The sequence below is a fragment of the Furipterus horrens genome, unplaced genomic scaffold (genome assembly GCF_987537825.1).
Source record: "Furipterus horrens unplaced genomic scaffold, mFurHor1.1.pri manual_scaffold_4, whole genome shotgun sequence".
NCBI classification, from domain to species: domain Eukaryota; kingdom Metazoa; phylum Chordata; class Mammalia; order Chiroptera; family Furipteridae; genus Furipterus; species Furipterus horrens.
The window spans coordinates 186,841,518-186,859,381 of record NW_028327174.1 but is presented as its reverse complement, the minus strand read 5'-3'; the positions used below and the strand labels follow the sequence as shown (position 1 = coordinate 186,859,381).

Here is a 17,864-nt window from a genome sequence, read left to right as displayed (position 1 = left end):
GAATTTATTTTAGCAGAATCATTCCACTGAGGATATTGCCACTGAATCCAAATCTAGTTCAGTTGGTTGGAGCATCGTCCTGATACCACAAGGTAGCAAGTTTGATTCCTGGTCAAGGCACGTCCAAGAATCAATCAATGAATTCATAAATAAGTGGAGCAATGAACTGATGTGTCTCTCTTGCCTTCTCGCTCTAAAATCAGTAAATAAAATAAAAGGAAAAAGAAAAAAAGAAAGAACAGACTAACTGCTCACTTGGAAGCTAGATTAGATGAAAATAAAAAAGGTTTTGCCTCCTCTGCCATATTTTGGCCATAACCATAACCTTAAAATTATATTGTATTTTAGATGATAAGGAAAAATAAAAACTACAAGAAAATAATGCCAAAATGTTATTGTATTGAAGAAAAATATTTATCTCATCCCCCTTCCTGAATTTAAGTTTCCTGAAATATAATTGTAGCACTTTGACAACGAAAAACAATGTTAAGTCAAATTAAATTAATATATAGGAATATAAGATTTTTACACATTAATTTGCCCCAAACTAAAGTTGTGTCTCAGATAAAACCATTTTTCCTTTTGTGGCTACCAACTCTATGACAGCCACATTTCTCAGAAATTTAAAGTATGAAGTCAAGCCCTGGCCAATATGACTCAGTCGGTTGGAGCACCGTCTGGTATACTGAAAGGTCCGCGGGTTCGATTCCCAGAGAGGGCACATACCTAGGTTGTGGATTCAGTCCCCCGTCAGGGTACATCCAATAGGCAGCCAATAGATGTTTCTCTCCCACATTGATGTTTCTCACCCTCTCTCTCCCTTCCTCTCTTTCTAAAACTTAATAAGTATGTATTCAGGTGAGGATAAAAAATAAATAAATAAATTTCGAAATAAAAATGGCTCAAGCTACATTTGTAAATTTATTCCTTAACCCACAATACCAAGAATATCTTTATAACACATGAACAAGAGTCATCCATCAAAGAAAAAAACCGCCGAAGGCTTTGGCATTGAACATCATGATTTCATCCTTCCCAAAAGCAGCTGTGCTCACAGGGTCTGAGCAAAATCATGCGTTTAAAGGACTGAGCCTTGGACTGACACCCCCCCACCCTGCCGCCAACTAACGCTTTCTGTACCTTCCCCCCTTTTCAAAGTCCCACGCACTTGCTTATGCCCATGAAACACAATTTCCCCCTAGGATGGGATGTAGGGATGGGAAAATGCAGGGAAATTCATTCAACTTAGGTTTTTGCGATTTATTGGAAGACTCCCCAGAAGAATTAGCGCTGTAGAATTGGAGAGGGGAAAAGGAAGACTGAAATCCAAAGAACACATCACTGCTGACAAATTTTCAGGCATATGGATCATGGAAATGCTGAGAGCTCGCAGCCTGAAGAACCCTGCACACGAGTAGTCCGAGCACTGCAGCAGGATCCCCGAGACCCTCCTCGGCCTGCTGGAGCATCGGCTCACCAACATTTGGAAAAGAGCTGGCGAGGGCTGCACAGCGCCCCATAGCAGGCTCCGTCCAAGTACTTGCCTGTGGTTATGCGCCCACGAAAGGTAGATTTTGAAGTGTGACAAAGGATTGCAACTCATTTTCATTGTGAGTGGAACTGGGGGAAGGTTCTAATTGTTGCTTTCCTAAATGTTACACGACATGAACTGATCACTTCTCTTGATTGGCTTTGCAAATCCACTTCAAACACTATAGTTTATGTGACATTTCTACTCTTAATTCTTAAATCAACGTTTGATAACTATGAAAAAAATAAACAGTATGATAAAACACACGTTTACTTTCAGCTGTAACCTATTTTACTTCGGGGAAACTGCTTTTTTTTTACCCCCTCCTATTTAGTCAGGTTAGATACACTTATTTTAAAATATCAGGAAAAATAAATAAATAGAGAATAAAAGTTCAGCCATCTCCCTCTAAATAGAGAAAAATGCAATTAATATTATGGTTTATATCTTTTCATATTTTTTCTATACATATTCATTCATTCACTCATATTTTCTATATCTCTTTAACACATCTTGGACATCTTTTTATATCAGTAAGTTCAGATCTACATAATCTTTTTAATACATATATAGTATTCCACAGAATGGATATATCATAATTAAGCCAAATCTTCATTTAAGTTGTTTCTAATTTTTCAATCGATAAAAAATACTACAGTACACAACATCAGGCACCTGTTTGATAATTCTGTTAAAATAAATTCTGAAAGACAGAATTTCTGGATGAAAGAGTATACATATTTTTAATTGACAAACTGCTTCCAGCAATATACCAATATATATTCTCACCACATATTCTAATCATCACTTTGATGGACTTATAACTAAGAGATGATACATATTCTTTGTTGTACTTTTGTTTCTTTAATGACTATTAGGATTGAACATCTTTGCAAATATTTGTTGACTGCGGTTTTTCTCCTTTTCATTTGTGAAAGCTCTTCAGAGACATTTGTCTATCATCATTTTAAAATGTTTTTCCTGATACAGAATTTTAAAATTCATCCATTATTTTCTCTTATGGTTGCTACTTTTGGTGTCACCCATAAGAAGGCTGTCCCCATTGAAAGCTATTAAAAATACTCACCTGTATATTCTCCTTTCCTTTGGCTTTTATATTTAATTCTTTAATTACTGCTTCTACTTCTAGGAATCAATCATTAGAAAATAACTTTTCAACTGTGGCAAAGATATCTGTATAGTGATGCTCACTACAATATTATGTAAAATAAAATAGCAAAGGAATCGAAGCAACCTAAATATCCAACATAAAAACCGGTCAAGGAAATTATGACATATTTATTCTATGGTTATCAGTAATCATTCTGTGATACATTTTTTAAAATCCTCACCCGAGGACATGCTTATTGATTTGAGAGAGAGAGGAAGGGAGGGAAGGGGAGAGAGGGAGTGAAACATCAATGTGATAGAGAAACATTGATCAGTTGCCTCTTGTAAGTGTCCTGACTGGGAACCGAACCCACAACCTAGGCGTGTGTCCTGACCGGGAATTGAACAGTGACTTTTTGCTTTGCAGGTTGACGCCCAACCGAGCCACACTGGTCAGGGCTGTACCACATTTTTAATAACAAAAAAGATTCAATATAGTTTTTAGAAAACAGCAGTATGCAAAATTAATTGCACATAAATTATGATTTCATTGGTATTAAAAATTTGGATATAATGGTTAGAAGAAAAATCTAGAACTGATAATGACAACTATCCTCTTTACACTCATTCTTATTTCCAAATTTTCTAGTATTCTCATACAATACTTTAACAGTCACACACACACACACACACAAATTGGTCATGTTTTTGAAACAGCTCCTTTAAAGACAAGAGGATTTAACAATGCAGTAAAACTTGTCTGATACTTTGGAAAGCAATAAGGTAAAAATTAATTATCACAATACAGAAGAATGTTCATATTCTCTGACCCAACATTTATTTTACTTATTTTTACCACACCTTGTTCTAGAAAAGATATAGCAATATAGGGAAATATGATCAAATGACATAAATTAAAAGTAGCTGAGAAAGATAAAGGAAAAACAAGGACAGAGAGAAAAACAGAGCCAGGAACAAGGCTAGCGAAACACACTCAGCTTGGAATTCTGCACACTTGCTAAAACTGGGCCACCGGAATTGCTGAATTTCTGGAGAGAAACCCAGTCACAGTACTCATAAAACATGCAAGCCAATAAAACTCCAGCTATGAGTTTGTAGTCAAGTTTTACTCTATGAAATTTAGGGTCTAACTTAGGAAAATAAGGTAATGTGTTCATCTCTATTTTCTAGTATCTGTGGTAAACAAAACAATAAAAAGAACGAAAAGTGCACGCCCACAATTCATACTCAGAGACAAACACTACATACACCGTTTTGTCCTGTGCATTTCCATACCGTGTTCCACCTTCTAGAAAGCCCCACAAAGATCACAAGGTCATGGGTTCACCTACAGTCAGATGAACAAATAGCTAACAGCACACAAGAGTGGTAATGAAGAATGTCCATTTCCACCATCGCTCCTTATGAATATCTTCGTGGCAATCTCTAGGCATCCCTGCCAATTTTCTTTAAAGTTCAACACTTTGTTAGACCTAGCAGAGCCAGAGAAAGAAACACCAGTGAAAGAAAATAGACTTGAACCCTAAAGAGAGGAATTAAAAGGGGAAGTTTGTAGGTGTGCACACAGAAGACTTATCTGTCACCCAGGAGGGTACCCTGTCCTCTGAGGCTCATCTTACCACTAAAGAACTCTTGTTCCTCAAGTTAATATGTCCAATGACTATGGCCTGGAGCCATTCCAGAGAATTTCCCTTAATCCAAAATCGACAACCAACTCACTTCAGAGAGACTTGGTCTTTGTCAGAAATGTCATCTCTCCTGGCCATGGATAAATCTTAAGAAGTCTGCGTGACCCTCCTTTCCCACAATGGACCTTTTTTCCTCATCAAACATTAGCCAGCTAATCCCATTCTGTGTCAAAACCCGAGAGCCCGAGGAGGACAGCTGAGAAGCATGCCTGGGGAGGCTTTTGGCACCCCCTCCTCCTGCTCCTCTGGCCTCCTTTACCTCCTTTTTCTCAGATATTTCCACCAAGCGCTCTGCAACACCCACTGCATCATTAATACTGAAGTCCTGTACTTCTTCAACCTATTCAAACTCTGCAAGCAGAGAACACAGCCTCCCTCCTGTCCTGTCAAGTGGAAAGCTGCTCATTTTCTCACATTTCACAAACCTCATGTCCAAGACCAAGAGCTGTCATTGACATTCTGCTCATTCCACACTGCTCGTCCCTGGCCCCATGAGAACCCTTTGAGGCTCATGCCAGCAAGCTATATCCATCTCTCTCCCTCCTCATGTTGTCACCTACTGACAGCCCTGTCATTTCTCCTGATTCCCTGACAGCACCTGGCTCTCAGGTTTCCCTTCCAGAGCCTTTCCATGGCCTGGGTACCCTTCAGAGCCAGGCGGTTTGCATATACGACACCCACCACTAAGCCCAACAAGGTCTCCTTCCCATGGCTTCTCCACAAACTGTCATCACGCAGAAGCGTGGACATGTCCCTGTCTCACGAGCACCTCCTATATTTCACACTGCCATTTCCCGACACCCCTGGGTTTTCAGCCTCTTGGGACCTACAGTTCCTTGACATTCTGTCCATTCCTGTCGTTCCTTCCTTCCTTAATCAGCATCAATTCCGTGAGCCATCACTTCAACCTCTGATTTGCCACTATGCCCCTCCTCCACCATCCATCACCCAAGTATAGCAAAAACGCAACCATCCACTTCTTGTTCTAAGAGGCCTGCGTGTGTGAGCACGTTCTTGAAGGAGGAGCAAAACCAGGAAAGCCCACGGATCAACGTGATACATTCCAGAACTGGACCCTCAACACTAGCAAGCAATCTTTCTATACCTCCTTAATCAACTCTCTCCCTCGCTTTCCACACCAGCTAATACAAAACCGGTACAAAGTTTGAAAACTTCTAAGCCTCACTCAGGAATTTCCCTATCACTCTCAGTAAAGGACCTCCTTATCTATCCACAGAGAAAAATGCAGCTATAAGCAAAGAACCCTCAACTACCTGCCATAAAAATTCCCTCCTTTCTCCAGGAACAAGGAAAAAAAATGCCTTGCCCTCATCAAAGGCCACTCCCTCCCTCCACTTCTGCTTAGGATAATCAGCATCACTTCCCATAGCAGGGCTGCGGCAGTACACCGCAGTGCTGGGGGGAAGAGGACGCACTGCTGGGGTGGCAGGGGAGGGCAGAGGGGCATCCCTGCCTTGAAAATCATCCCATGTCCTGGATTCAAGTTCTGGCTTCACTATGTATTCGTTGCATGTCTCTGAGCAATTTTCTTAATGCCTCTGTATCTCAGATTCCTCATCAGCAAAATAAAAATACCACCATACCTATTTCATTGAGTGTGAGGATTAACTGATGATACATCTAAAGCCCTTAGCACAAAATGAATGACAGCTCACCCATACTGCAGAGCACTACTGCAGTCTCCGAAAGGACAGCATAAAAGCAGGTTTACTGGCATTTATTAACACAGAAAGAAATTTGCAAAATACTAAGTGAATTGACAGCCTGGAAAATACGCATTTTTGTAAGTGAATAGAGATAAATAGTTCATAAAGTTATAAGTAATTATTTCTGGCTAGACAGTATATAGATCTTTTATTTCACTGTTTTAGCCTACTTGCATTTTCCAATTTTTCTACAATGAGCACATATTACTTATACAAAATAAAATTTAAAGGGTTTCTATTGCAAACAAGTATAGCACATGGTAAGTGCTCAATAATTAGTGATTATGATGACGTTACTTTCTAGAAGCCTGCAGAGAAAATTGCCAACTCAGCCTGCCCTGGAAAGACCTCTCTCCACCACTGGAGAGATAAGAAACCCACCACTTAGATTCGCGTTGCCTACACTGGCTCTCAGCCCCAGGCTCACTTTAGCTCAGGCAAAAGCAGCTCTGTATTTCGTCCAGCTTTGTTCACCAGGAATCTGAATTAGGACTGGAGTCAAAGCTCAAAGGATTATAACAGAATAAGTATACGTACGACCTTGTCCTCTGACCATTAACTGTGCTTGAGAACCTCAGCAGAAGTGGGGGTCCCGGAACAAGATCAGGTGTCTGGGACTCTGTGTTCCTTCCTGCTTGTCCTCTTGACAGAGAGGACACTTCTCTACATGTCCTTTAACACAGCATTCAGAAAGAAGGCTCCAAGTGCATCACCAAGATGTTAAGCTTGGCGTCGCTATTTGAAACAGGAAAAGATAAGGACTCTGGTTTGAGAAGAGGAATAGAAAGTAATAAGTAGAACTTAACTTTGCAACCAGTTCACCTGAAGGTGTTTACATGGCAGCCAAGTGAAAGTGTGGGATTGGAACTTGGAAACGGTTATTCTAAGATACTATGTGACTTACAGGAAATCAATAGCCCCATGAAAAGAAATAGAAATAAGAACATGGAGAGAAAGGGGAAGAAAGGAAAGAGAGGAGGCACAGGCAAGAGTGGCGAGCTGTAGCAGGTGCCTCAGCCTGTGAATCAGGGGACAAAGGTCCTGCAGAATTAGCAATTGGGGAGGTCAAGTGCAGGGCACGGAAACAAAGCAGCGGTGGGAAAACAGCACAGGAGGCAAGCAGAGCTGTGCCAGCAAGGTCGTCACCTTGTTATTCAGCTGTTTAGGGCACAAATTCAAGAAAAACAGGTTTTGCATTTCACCAACTGCAGGGTAAAAGGTAAGGTGACCCTAAAGGGGAAAAAAGTAAGTAAGTGGAAATAATTCATGGGAATAGGTATATCAACCTAGGACCGCTGAGGAGATAATACACATCTAAGCATCTAGCCCAATGCCTGGGAAATAGTAGGTACCCAGTGGCAATGGTACCGGGGAAAGCTGTGTGAGTGCATGTGTCCATGACAAATCTTCAAACGTGAACCAGGTGCGAGAAGGACATGGCAGTAACATCATAGTGGCACAGAGCAGAAAGTCAGTAAATATTAGTTTCCACCCTTCTTTACTCCTTCTCCCCCTGCCAACAAGCCTAATTATACCAAATTATAATCACGGTCTCATCACAGAGATTTAGGTTAATACGATGATTCATAAATTTCAAGTCTAATGCGATATTAAGATGTTAAATAGTATCATGGCAGAAAATAAGTGAAAGTACAGTTGACCCTTGAACATTATGGGGGTTAGGGGAGATGACTCCTCCACATGTATGTGACTTTTGACTCCCCCAAAAGTTGACTACTAATAGCCTGCTATTAACCAATAGCATGAAAGTCAATGAACACATACTTTGCATATTCTATGTATCATATACTGTATTCTTACAATAAAATAAGCTAAAGAAAATGTTATTACAAAAATTATAAGAGAAAATACATACACAGTATTTACTGAAAAAATCCATGTACAAGTGGACCCACACAGTTCAAACCCATGTTGCTCAAGTCAACTGTACAAGGATTAAATGTTTACTTTGAAAAGCTGTAGTCACAATATCTCTTTCATTGTAAGATGTAAAAGACTTACATATGGTATAATGTTTTTTATCTGAATGCATTCACTTTCTCAGAAAGCCACACCCACAATTACAACAAAGGAGAACAGAGTTGTACAAAAGGAGGGAGAAAGCAAAGGCAGAAATTACAGAGGTAGGACTCACTCTCCAAGCCCGTTCGACATGGGCATGAGATAATAAAGGGACCTACCTTGGTGGTGATCCTATATGTGATATAGGTCTCCATTGTACAGACATGCTTCTTGGGATCATCAACTGTGACAAAGAGATCTCTGGTCTCACCATCGATGTCATCATCAAGTTGAAGTCTGTTGAGAAGAGAAGATGAAGAAGCTGGACTCGAAGTACCTGCTGGAGTACCGCCATTGGGCAAAATGAGATCCTGAAAGAAGAAAAGAATCACCTTACAAATTAAAGGAAAACATACGCCTGGAGAATGTCAGCACAAATAGCAAGTTTAGCCAAGCCAAGAACACCTCTAAATGCAAAAAAACTTTCAAAGAATCAGAGCCTCTTCTTTCATAATGTTTAAGTGAACAGGTCTTTCATGACCAAGAGAAACAAACCAAATGCACACCGATTCACCCAAGGACTGGAGTAACCAGCAGAAGCAAACAGTTCAAGGACAGAGACACAATCAATAGCCCCCACCATCAACAGTCTCAACAGAGAGAGACTCAGTGAGCACACCACATGCCCTTCCCCATTTTTTCAAGACCACCACCTGGGCCCAGGTAAACATTAAGGGACATTTACACCTTAACACATTTAAATATTAACACATTTAAAAACGAATTCAACCAACACAAAGAGACAACGAAACATTATGTGCCTCCTGAAAGTTCATTCACAAAACCACCTATGAAGCATGCTTGCCAAAAAAAATTGAATCTGATTCCTGAACAAATCTCTATTCACAACACCAGTTTACAGGAAATACAGAGGAATGGGAAGATATTAAACAGTACTATGAGGATGCAATCAGTAAAATCCACACTGTAGGAACCTAAAGAGAACTAAAGACCCTGGTTCTTCAATAAATAAATTGCAAGGGAAAAGAAGAGAGAGAGATAGGAGCATCTAGAGACGTAAAGAAACGTAAGAGATCTATGAACAATTGCAATGGAACCTGATTAAAATAAAATGTTAAAAGATTTTGAGATCTTCAGGAAAATTTAAATAATGATCAATTATTTGATTAAGTGGTTAGGTGTGATAACAGAAGTATTAAGATTTTACAAAGTCTTCATCTTTTAGAAATATGTATTAAAATATTGATGGATAAAATGATAGGATGGCTGCTATTTGCTTCAAAATAACTAAAAATGGGTAGATGGGGGTATAGATAAGGTAAGATGCCCCCAAGTCAATCATTGTTGAAGCTGGTAATTGCAGGTTCATTATACAATTCTCTCTTGTTTTGTATGTTTAAAATTTTCCACAATTAAAAAAAATTGCCAGGAAAAAGAAGAGAAGGAAAGATTTTTTAAAAACTATGGACTTCTTTCTCTTTAGGCCTTAGTAGAAAACCCTTTGAATAAATTATGTCCCTAATATCAAAAGGGGTGCAATCTTACAGCTACTTTTTTTTTTTTTTTTGGTTTTAAGGTTTGATAAGAGAACAAAGCCCTGTCTAGATGTGAAAACCTGTGAATGTCACTTTGGAATCATTAGGAGGCAAACACTAGGCATACAGTGAGAAAGTGACGTGACAGCGAGGAGACAGTGCCTTGATGAGGAATGCAGAAAACATCCCTGACCTGTGGGTCATCAGACCCCAGGATGGGGGTGGGAGGTGCCCTCCCCTGAATTCTCTGTTCCTGTGTGCAGGCTGGATATACCTGAGACCCCAGATTACAGAACATGCAGGGAATTAGAGGTCAACCTCGCTGTCATATACACGAGCTCCAGTAATCATGGGGCATCTGGGAAGAGGGCTGGGACAAGGCAGAGGGAAGCAAAGCCTGGAGTCAAGGGCAATGTCACCAACTCAGATAATTTAATCACATACTTGATTATGCAACATCAAAAATATTTCTGTAGTCCTGACCAGTGTGGCTCAGTTGGCTGGGCATCGTTCTGCAGAGCGAAAGGTCTCTGGTCCGATTTGGGGCATGTACAAGAGGCAACCAATGAAGGTTTCCCTCTTTTTCTCCCTCCCTTCCCCTCTCTCTAAAAAATAAATAAATAAAATCTTTAAAAAATGTTGTAACTACTAAAAGGGTACCATTTTCACAGAAGGTACTCATGAGAACGGACCCCACCTCCACTTTTCCCCAGCGGGGAAGGCAAGACCCTCAGCAGCTACTATTGGTGGGGACGCGATGGGGGGCCTCGCCACCGCAGGAGCCAGCTGGTTCTGCCGGCTCTCTCAGCACGCGGACACCATGGGGCACGCAGGGTCCGTGCCCCTGTGCCTGGGGGTCTGAGGGACACGCCTCTGGGGCTCTGAGACAGATGGGCCTGCACCAGTCTCGGCAGCCTCGTTTCTCATGACACCAGTTCCTGGCACTTGACCTTTGCTTACGAAGCCCTTTCTTCTTTTTTACGGACAAGTCTCCAAGGATCTCCCAGGAATCTGCTCAAATCCCCTTCCTCTTGGAATCTTTCCTTGATCCATTCCTTGGCAGAATTAGTCACTCCCTTTTTTTAAAATTAAGTCTTATTTATTTATTTTTTTAGAGAGAGGGGAAGGGAGGGAGAAAGAGAGGGAGAGAAACATCGATGTGTGGTTGGTTGCCTCTCGCACGCCCCAGGACCTGGCCCGCAACCCAGGCATGTGCCCTGACTGGGAATCGAACCAGCGACCCTTTTGGTCACCGGCACTCAATCCACTGAGCCACACCAGCCAGGGCTAGTCACTCCCTTCTTAAAACTCTGAAGATACTTCCACTGAAGCAATTGTCACAGTTTTAATCATTAATTTACAAATATAACATCCACAAACACTGTGAGTCCCCAACAACTGTAATTGTGCCTTGTTTACGTGTATGTGTGTGTGTGCATGTGTGTGTAATTGCCTGTTTGCAGGTCTCCTGTGACTCCCAGCCAACCTCCCTAACCTTTGCTACAGGGACTTTGGCCAATAACGTTCTAGGGACAGCCCATATAAAGCCTGAAATGTCTTGGCCAGGCAGTGGGACGTTAACTATTCCTCAAACCAGTTAGTGGGGTGTGGGAGGGGAGAGCGAGTCACCCTCTTTTGCACACTCTTTCCTCTTAGGACTATGTGACCAGGAGAAACACACTCTTACTACGGGTGCTCCACAGAAAATTACTTGAGCATACACATAAACAGTCAACAAGCTGCAAGTATCTGTCACTTCCTAAAAAGGATGCTTCCGGCTCAGCTTTCCATGGCACCTCTGGACACAGGGCTTCCACATTCTTATTTCACTGCTCCCCGTATCGGCCTTGTGCAGTTAGCAGGACAGAGAGGTCTCTACAGATGAGGACGTGTTCAAATGTATCGACACAAATCATCGCAATAGGAAGAGTTGAGCCAGGCTTCTGGTTCCGAGCTCAAGGTCTTATCCAACTGAATCCCCTTTGTGTGGCTCTTCCAGCCCAACACTATCCCTCATCTCCGCTCTCTGGCATAAATCCTTTTGGGTAAACATGAAGCTTCTGTTTTTAAAAAGCCATTCAAGGAAAGCTGGCATTTTCCTTAGAGTTATTTCCCAAATGACTGCCCTCAACGTAGGGTCCCCATGAGGAACAAGCGTGGAGAGAAAATATGAAAACCTTAGGAGGAAAGGGCAGAGGGAAAGGTGGCCGGAACAAGCCCGGCTCCCCCGTGGGCCGAGTCCTCCAGCCGTGGGTTTGCCCTGCTGAGAGACCCGAGTCTGGAGCAGGTGCCATGGGTTAGCAGCACCTTTGTGACCAACGTGAAGTACAGAATTTGAGAAGCGAGAGATCCCCGGGGCTCAACACAAAAGCCTCCTGTTTTATTCTTGCTGCCCTGTACTCAGCCCTCCTACTGCAGCCACGGTGCTCTTTGAAAAAGGTTAATCATTATTAAATATAGTTAATAATACTCTATTGCATGTTTGAAAGCTCTTAAGAGAGTAGATCTTAAAAGTCCTCGTCCCAGGAAAGAAGGATTTCAGAAGAGCTTGACACAGCCTCCGAAGGCACCTCCCCGTTCTGGGGAGAGCGGGGGCTCTGAACGTGCAGACTGCACCTGACTGGCCTCCCCCCACGCCCACCCCTCTGTCTGCACGCAGGAGGTGCCTGATGAATGAACGTGTCCTACCAAAACAGAAGAGAACATTCTTGACGGCTGACTTTGCTGTAAAGTTGTATTTCAGCTCATTTTGGAGAATAAATTCAAAGGAAAAACATCCCAAAAATGTTCTGTTCAAAGATGTTCCTAACAGCAAAGAACACAGAGTGAACTCTGGAAAAACCCAAAGGCTCAGTAACCAGGAAATGACCGTGTTTTCCAATAAGAATGTTACACACTCATTTTAAAATTACAAATCTAGACCTGGCTGGGCAGCTCAGTTGGCTGGAGCATTGTCCCATACACCAGAAGGTTGTGGGTTCGATCCCCTCTTCAGGACACATACCTATGTATTGGGTTGGACTCTTGGTCAGGACATGTAAGGGAGGTGGCCCACCTCTCTCTCTCTCAGTCTCTCTTTCTCTCTCTCCCTTCCTTCCTCTCTCTATAAAATCAGTAACTGTATTTTTAGGGGAGGGTTTTAAAAAATTACAAATCTAGATGTCTGGATAAACTCAGTCAATCGAGGACAACCCTTTGCTTTCTCCCTCTTTCTGCTCCCTGGGTCATAACTTAACAATCTAGAGAACGGGAGAGAAAGAGCAGTGGGGGAATAAAAAAGAAAAAGAAAAACAGTGGCTGGAATTGTGCCCGACTGGAAACTAGGAAAGGGTGGCATCCAAAACTTTCAAAGATTTTCTGCTGGGATTTAACCCATGTCACTGAGGTCACTTACATTATCAACGTTGCCTAAGAAGTAGCAAATGTCCTGAACTCACATGTACTCTAATTTGAAAGTGCCATTGTCTAGGGAGCACGGGAGAGGGGAAGAGCTGACAGTGGGGCAGACAGAGCAAGGCCACCAGAGAGTCTCCTTACGTCAACAAGGGGATGGATGTCCAGTTCAGGTGGATCTACCATGCGAGGGCTACCAGCAGAGGGCACCCTGCCCACGTGGCTTCATCTCACCATGCCAAGTGGAGATGCCACAGCAAGGTCAGAGAGGCCTGAAGGCAACTGGGTCAGCTGCCCAGGGCAGGTCCACCGAGCACAAAGCAGGCACCACTGCAAATTCCGAAGCGGTGGTCTCTGCCCAGGTGGGGGCAGCAACGGAAACAAGAAGGAAGCCAGGCTACATGGGGCCAGACACAGAGAGGAGCCAGGCCTTTCCCTGACCAACGATCCTGGACCCTGGCTCTCTTTCTTCTCACTCCTTTCCCCACTGACCTATCACTACCGATCTGTCAACTGACTGCTCAGCTCAACCTAAGATGCAAGCAGGCAATCCTAACATCAAGTAGTAACAAAGGAGAGCCAATAATTAATTCACTTGTTCCAATGGGAGGCAAATAGCAGGCACTCCAATAAATGAAAAAATATATCCAGCTGCGTTATCTCATCATTCAGACACAAGAAAACCAAAATGTGAAGAAAGGAGCGCAATGCTCCAGAGCAAATATATACATTTGAAAAAGATTTATCCCATGAAATAGAATACTTTAGGTTTACATCTATGTTGTGCTTCCATTTAGAATAAGTGGAAGAGAATTTTAAAATTAAAAGAAAGTGGGAGAATAAACAAAATTAAAGTACAAATTGAAATCAGGAAAGAGTAAAAGCTATAAACAAAACCAAAATTTTATTCTTCTAAAAGGTGAATTAGATAAACAAAAACTTAGGAAGTTTGACCCATACAGAGAAAGGGTAGGGAAGAGCCAGCAATAACTATTAATGCCCTACCTCTAAGTATGGTTGTAAATTATAAAAATGTGATATAAATAAACTTGGAAGTCTATATGAGTAGATGGTTAAGTGAAATCAAGTTGAGATAGAAAACCTAAACAATTAAATAACCACATAACTATTGTAAGAAAACTTTTACTAACAGGTAAGGTAAGCCCCAAAGGGTTCACAATTGAGCTCTAATGAACCTCAAGGAGCATGTCCTATTTTATTCAAACATTACAAAACACTTTTTTTTTTAAAGTGGAGAAACCTTTCAAATTGTTTTAAGAAGGTTACCTATATTTGACATAAAAATATTAGGACAAAAAAGAAAATTAGACATAAGTGTAAACATCACCAATAAAGTAACAGCAAATGGTATATTAAAATAATTTTTAAAAAGAAGAATATACCAGGATTGAGGCAAACTTATTTCAGGAAGTCAAAAATAATTTAACATGGGAAAGTTTACTAATACAATTTATTACATTAACTGATTGTATAATCACTGTTGAATATAATCATGTCCACAACTACCAATGTGTTTATTGATATCATCCATTAGTAGATACCAGCCATTCCATTAAAATCTCTAAGCAAAATTAAGCAATAAAAGTCCTAAACATGTTATCGATAAAAAGTGTGTATCAGAGAACATCAGAATGAACCTTGAAAAGTATTTTTCTAAGTGAAAGAAGTCAGACATGAAAGGCCACAGGTATGATTTCATTTATATGAAATGTCCAAAACAGGCAAATCCAGAGAGACAGAAAACAGATTCGTGGCTGCCAGGGGTTGGAGGGAAGTTGGGAATTGGGTGCTTACTGAGTATGGGGTGACAAAAATATCCTGAAATTAGTCAGTAATGATAGACACATGGTGCCATGAATATACTAAAACCACTCAACTGTAGACTTTAAAATGGTGAATTTTAGGGTATGTGAATTAGATAACAATAATAATTTTCAACAGCAGCAAACAATGTAAAAAACTGGAGACATGTCTACAAAATTCAAAAACGAGACTCTGATACCTAATATCAGCCCACTATTCAAGTCAGCCTGGAGACTCTGGGGGATGCAATGGTGAACAGCAGCGCTCGGGGCACGGAGGTGTTGAAGGTACCTGAAAGCATGCAGTGATCCACCTCATCGTTTCCCTGGTGAGAGGGCAGTTCCCCCCAAAGAATCTAAAATGTTAATGCACATAATATGAAGAAAATTATTCAAAAACACTTTCAAATAATAAATCTGAATGGATGTAAAGTATTCCCTAAATAATTCAGTGACAGAAAGGACACAAACTAATGGTAGAGTATCGTTGGCAACTATTACCTCCCTTTCTTTAGAAGATTATAGAGTCTTACTATTGCCAAGGGACTCCCCACAGACACATCTCCACTCCACTGACTTTCAGCTTGGCGTTGTGCCTCTCTCTGGCCAAAGGCCCATAAGCGAATGTGACATACACCAGATGGGAGCAGACACTGTAAGAGCCATTGCATGATTCCACCAGCTTTCTTGTCCTCTCTCCTTTGCCTTGCAGCTAGCATGACCCAAACAGGGCTGCTGCTTCAGAATGAAAGTCTTGTGGAAAAAAGCCTCAGCAACTGATTTGCAGCCAGTGACACAGAGGGTGACTTAGAAGTTAATGATTGGTCCTGGCTGGGTAGCTCAGTTGGTTAGAGGGGCACCCAGATGTGCCAAGGTTCTGGGTTTGGTCCCTGTTCAGAGCACATACAAGAATCAACCAATGAATGCATAAATAAGTGCATTCTCTTCGTCTGTCTCTCAAATCAATAAATTAAAAAAAAAAATTAATGATTGCTGCAAACTGTTGAATTTTTGAAGTTGTTTATTACCACAGTAAGGCTGATTAATACTTATTAAAATACCTACATAATTTTTAAAAATCTAGATAGGAAATAGTTGATATAAACAGCATGGAATTTTGAGATGTAGGGATTTGTATTTTAGGTTATTTTGTTTTCTGTAGAATTAGTCAAACACATCTTAACTATATGCCCCAAGTGCTGGGACTCTATTTGCTTATTAGTAGAAAGTTCAGTCCTCCTTCCCTCCCATGCCCATCCTGAAACCCTCATCTAAAATATTCCCCCAAACCTCCAAGGACGCTTGCACAGTATCTCTAACTTCCCAAGGCCCACCAGTCTATGGTTCCTAGCATCTTCCCTGAAGAGTTGTATTTTCCTACTTTGGGTCCTGGACCATTTCTTATGAGGCAAAGGCTATTCTTCTGACGTAGGTTAAGAGACCATCTGTTTTAAAGCTTTTTTTTGTAGGTTAATAAAGTTGTTTAGAACTGAAAATGTCTTCCTAGCTTTTCTATTAGTAAACCTGCCATTCAAATAAAAGCCACCCATTGGCTTGATATAAAACAATACTTCCAACGAGATCACAAATGAAGTCAAAATGCAAAAGCACCAGTTCACATTCCTTGACTAAGTGTCCAATGTCTGTTCCTGGCTTTTCCTAAAAATCTCCAGACTAGCAATCACTTCTTCAGACATTCTTGTGATTCCAGGGAGCGAAGATTTTCCACACTCTCAGCTGAGCTTTTAATTTTTAATTTTTAATTTATTGATTTGAGAGAGAGAGGGAGAGAGAGAAATATTGATTTGCTGTTCCACTTATTTATGCATTCATTGATTGATTCTTGTATGTGTCTTAACTGGGGATCGAATCCACAATCTTGGCACATTGGGGTGACGCTCTGCCCAACTGAGCTACCTGGCCAGGGCTCTCAGCTGAATTTAAACATGATCCCTTTCCATTCCTTCCAAGGAGGATCCACCATTTCAAGCACACATTGCACATCGGATACACATCAGCCAAAGTGCTGATTCAGGACTACCAAACGAAATAGGATATGGCATCTGTGTTTACATAACTCAGTCTAGCTGGGCATATGGACACAAAAAGCTCTAACTATGACGCAACACAGTATGGGTTATAACAGAGCTCCACGCCAAATGCAGGAGGTGAGCAAAGGATGCTGGGGCACCTTGAGAAGCAGGAGTAAATTTGCCGCATGGAAAAACAAGGCAGAGAGCGTGATGTGGACGTTCCAGGCTGAGAAATTGCTGCCGCTGAAGGAGGAAAGGTATCTCCCAAAGTCTGTCCCTAACTCAATGATAGCTGAGACCCACAACACGAGGGTTCTGTCTCTACTGCTGGTCAAGTACGTGCGTGCTGCCTGGAGGACTTAAAAGTCCAAGTGGACAGCTTCCTAAGAAGATGGATGAAATCCCCCCAAAAACATATATTCAAAAAGAATGTGATTCTTCCTAAAAACCTGCTCTCTTTTCTGCCCACCCTGACGTAGTGTTGTCAGGATGCTGTAACTGGAAACCCATAGCTCCGCTGACATCTCTGCACCAAGTCACACAAGGGCTTGGGGTTAGGACCCAGGTTGTCGTGCTTCACATAAGAAGAGGCTGCGCAGCGGCATGCAGGAGGCCACTCAAGGGGTACGTGAGGGACCCAGGTCATTGGTCTCCCATCTAGGCCTGTGCTACACCACAGCCCAGATGCTCCTCCTTGCATCTTAAATAGGAAGAAGGTGAGTGACAGAGACAAGCAGATAAAAGAGTTCTAAAAGGCCACGGAGAAAAGTTTCACTGTGAGTGGTAATCAACAGAGGATAAACAATACTTTATACAGACTGTGACATTACACTACCGCGGTGCCTCTAAGGCCCTCGTTTCTATGCGCTGCCTACCATATCCCCCTCCATCCACTCTACCCTTGCACAGAAGAGACAAGGAAGCAATGTCTGGGTTTAGAGCCCAAATGACAGGGCTTGA

At 41.6% G+C, this 17,864-nt stretch overlaps 1 protein-coding gene across 3 annotated transcripts in view; it reads right to left on the bottom strand.

Moving 5' to 3' along the window:
* Window positions 1-17,864, bottom strand: part of SNX30 (sorting nexin family member 30) — a 92,355-nt gene that overhangs the window by 43,944 nt on the left and 30,547 nt on the right. For all 3 annotated transcript variants that reach the window (XM_090274571.1, XM_090274572.1, XM_090274573.1), the window contains exon 2: window positions 8,279-8,470. In XM_090274571.1, coding sequence (XP_090130697.1) covers window positions 8,279-8,470 — 192 coding nt within the window. The remainder of the gene's footprint in view (window positions 1-8,278; window positions 8,471-17,864) is intronic.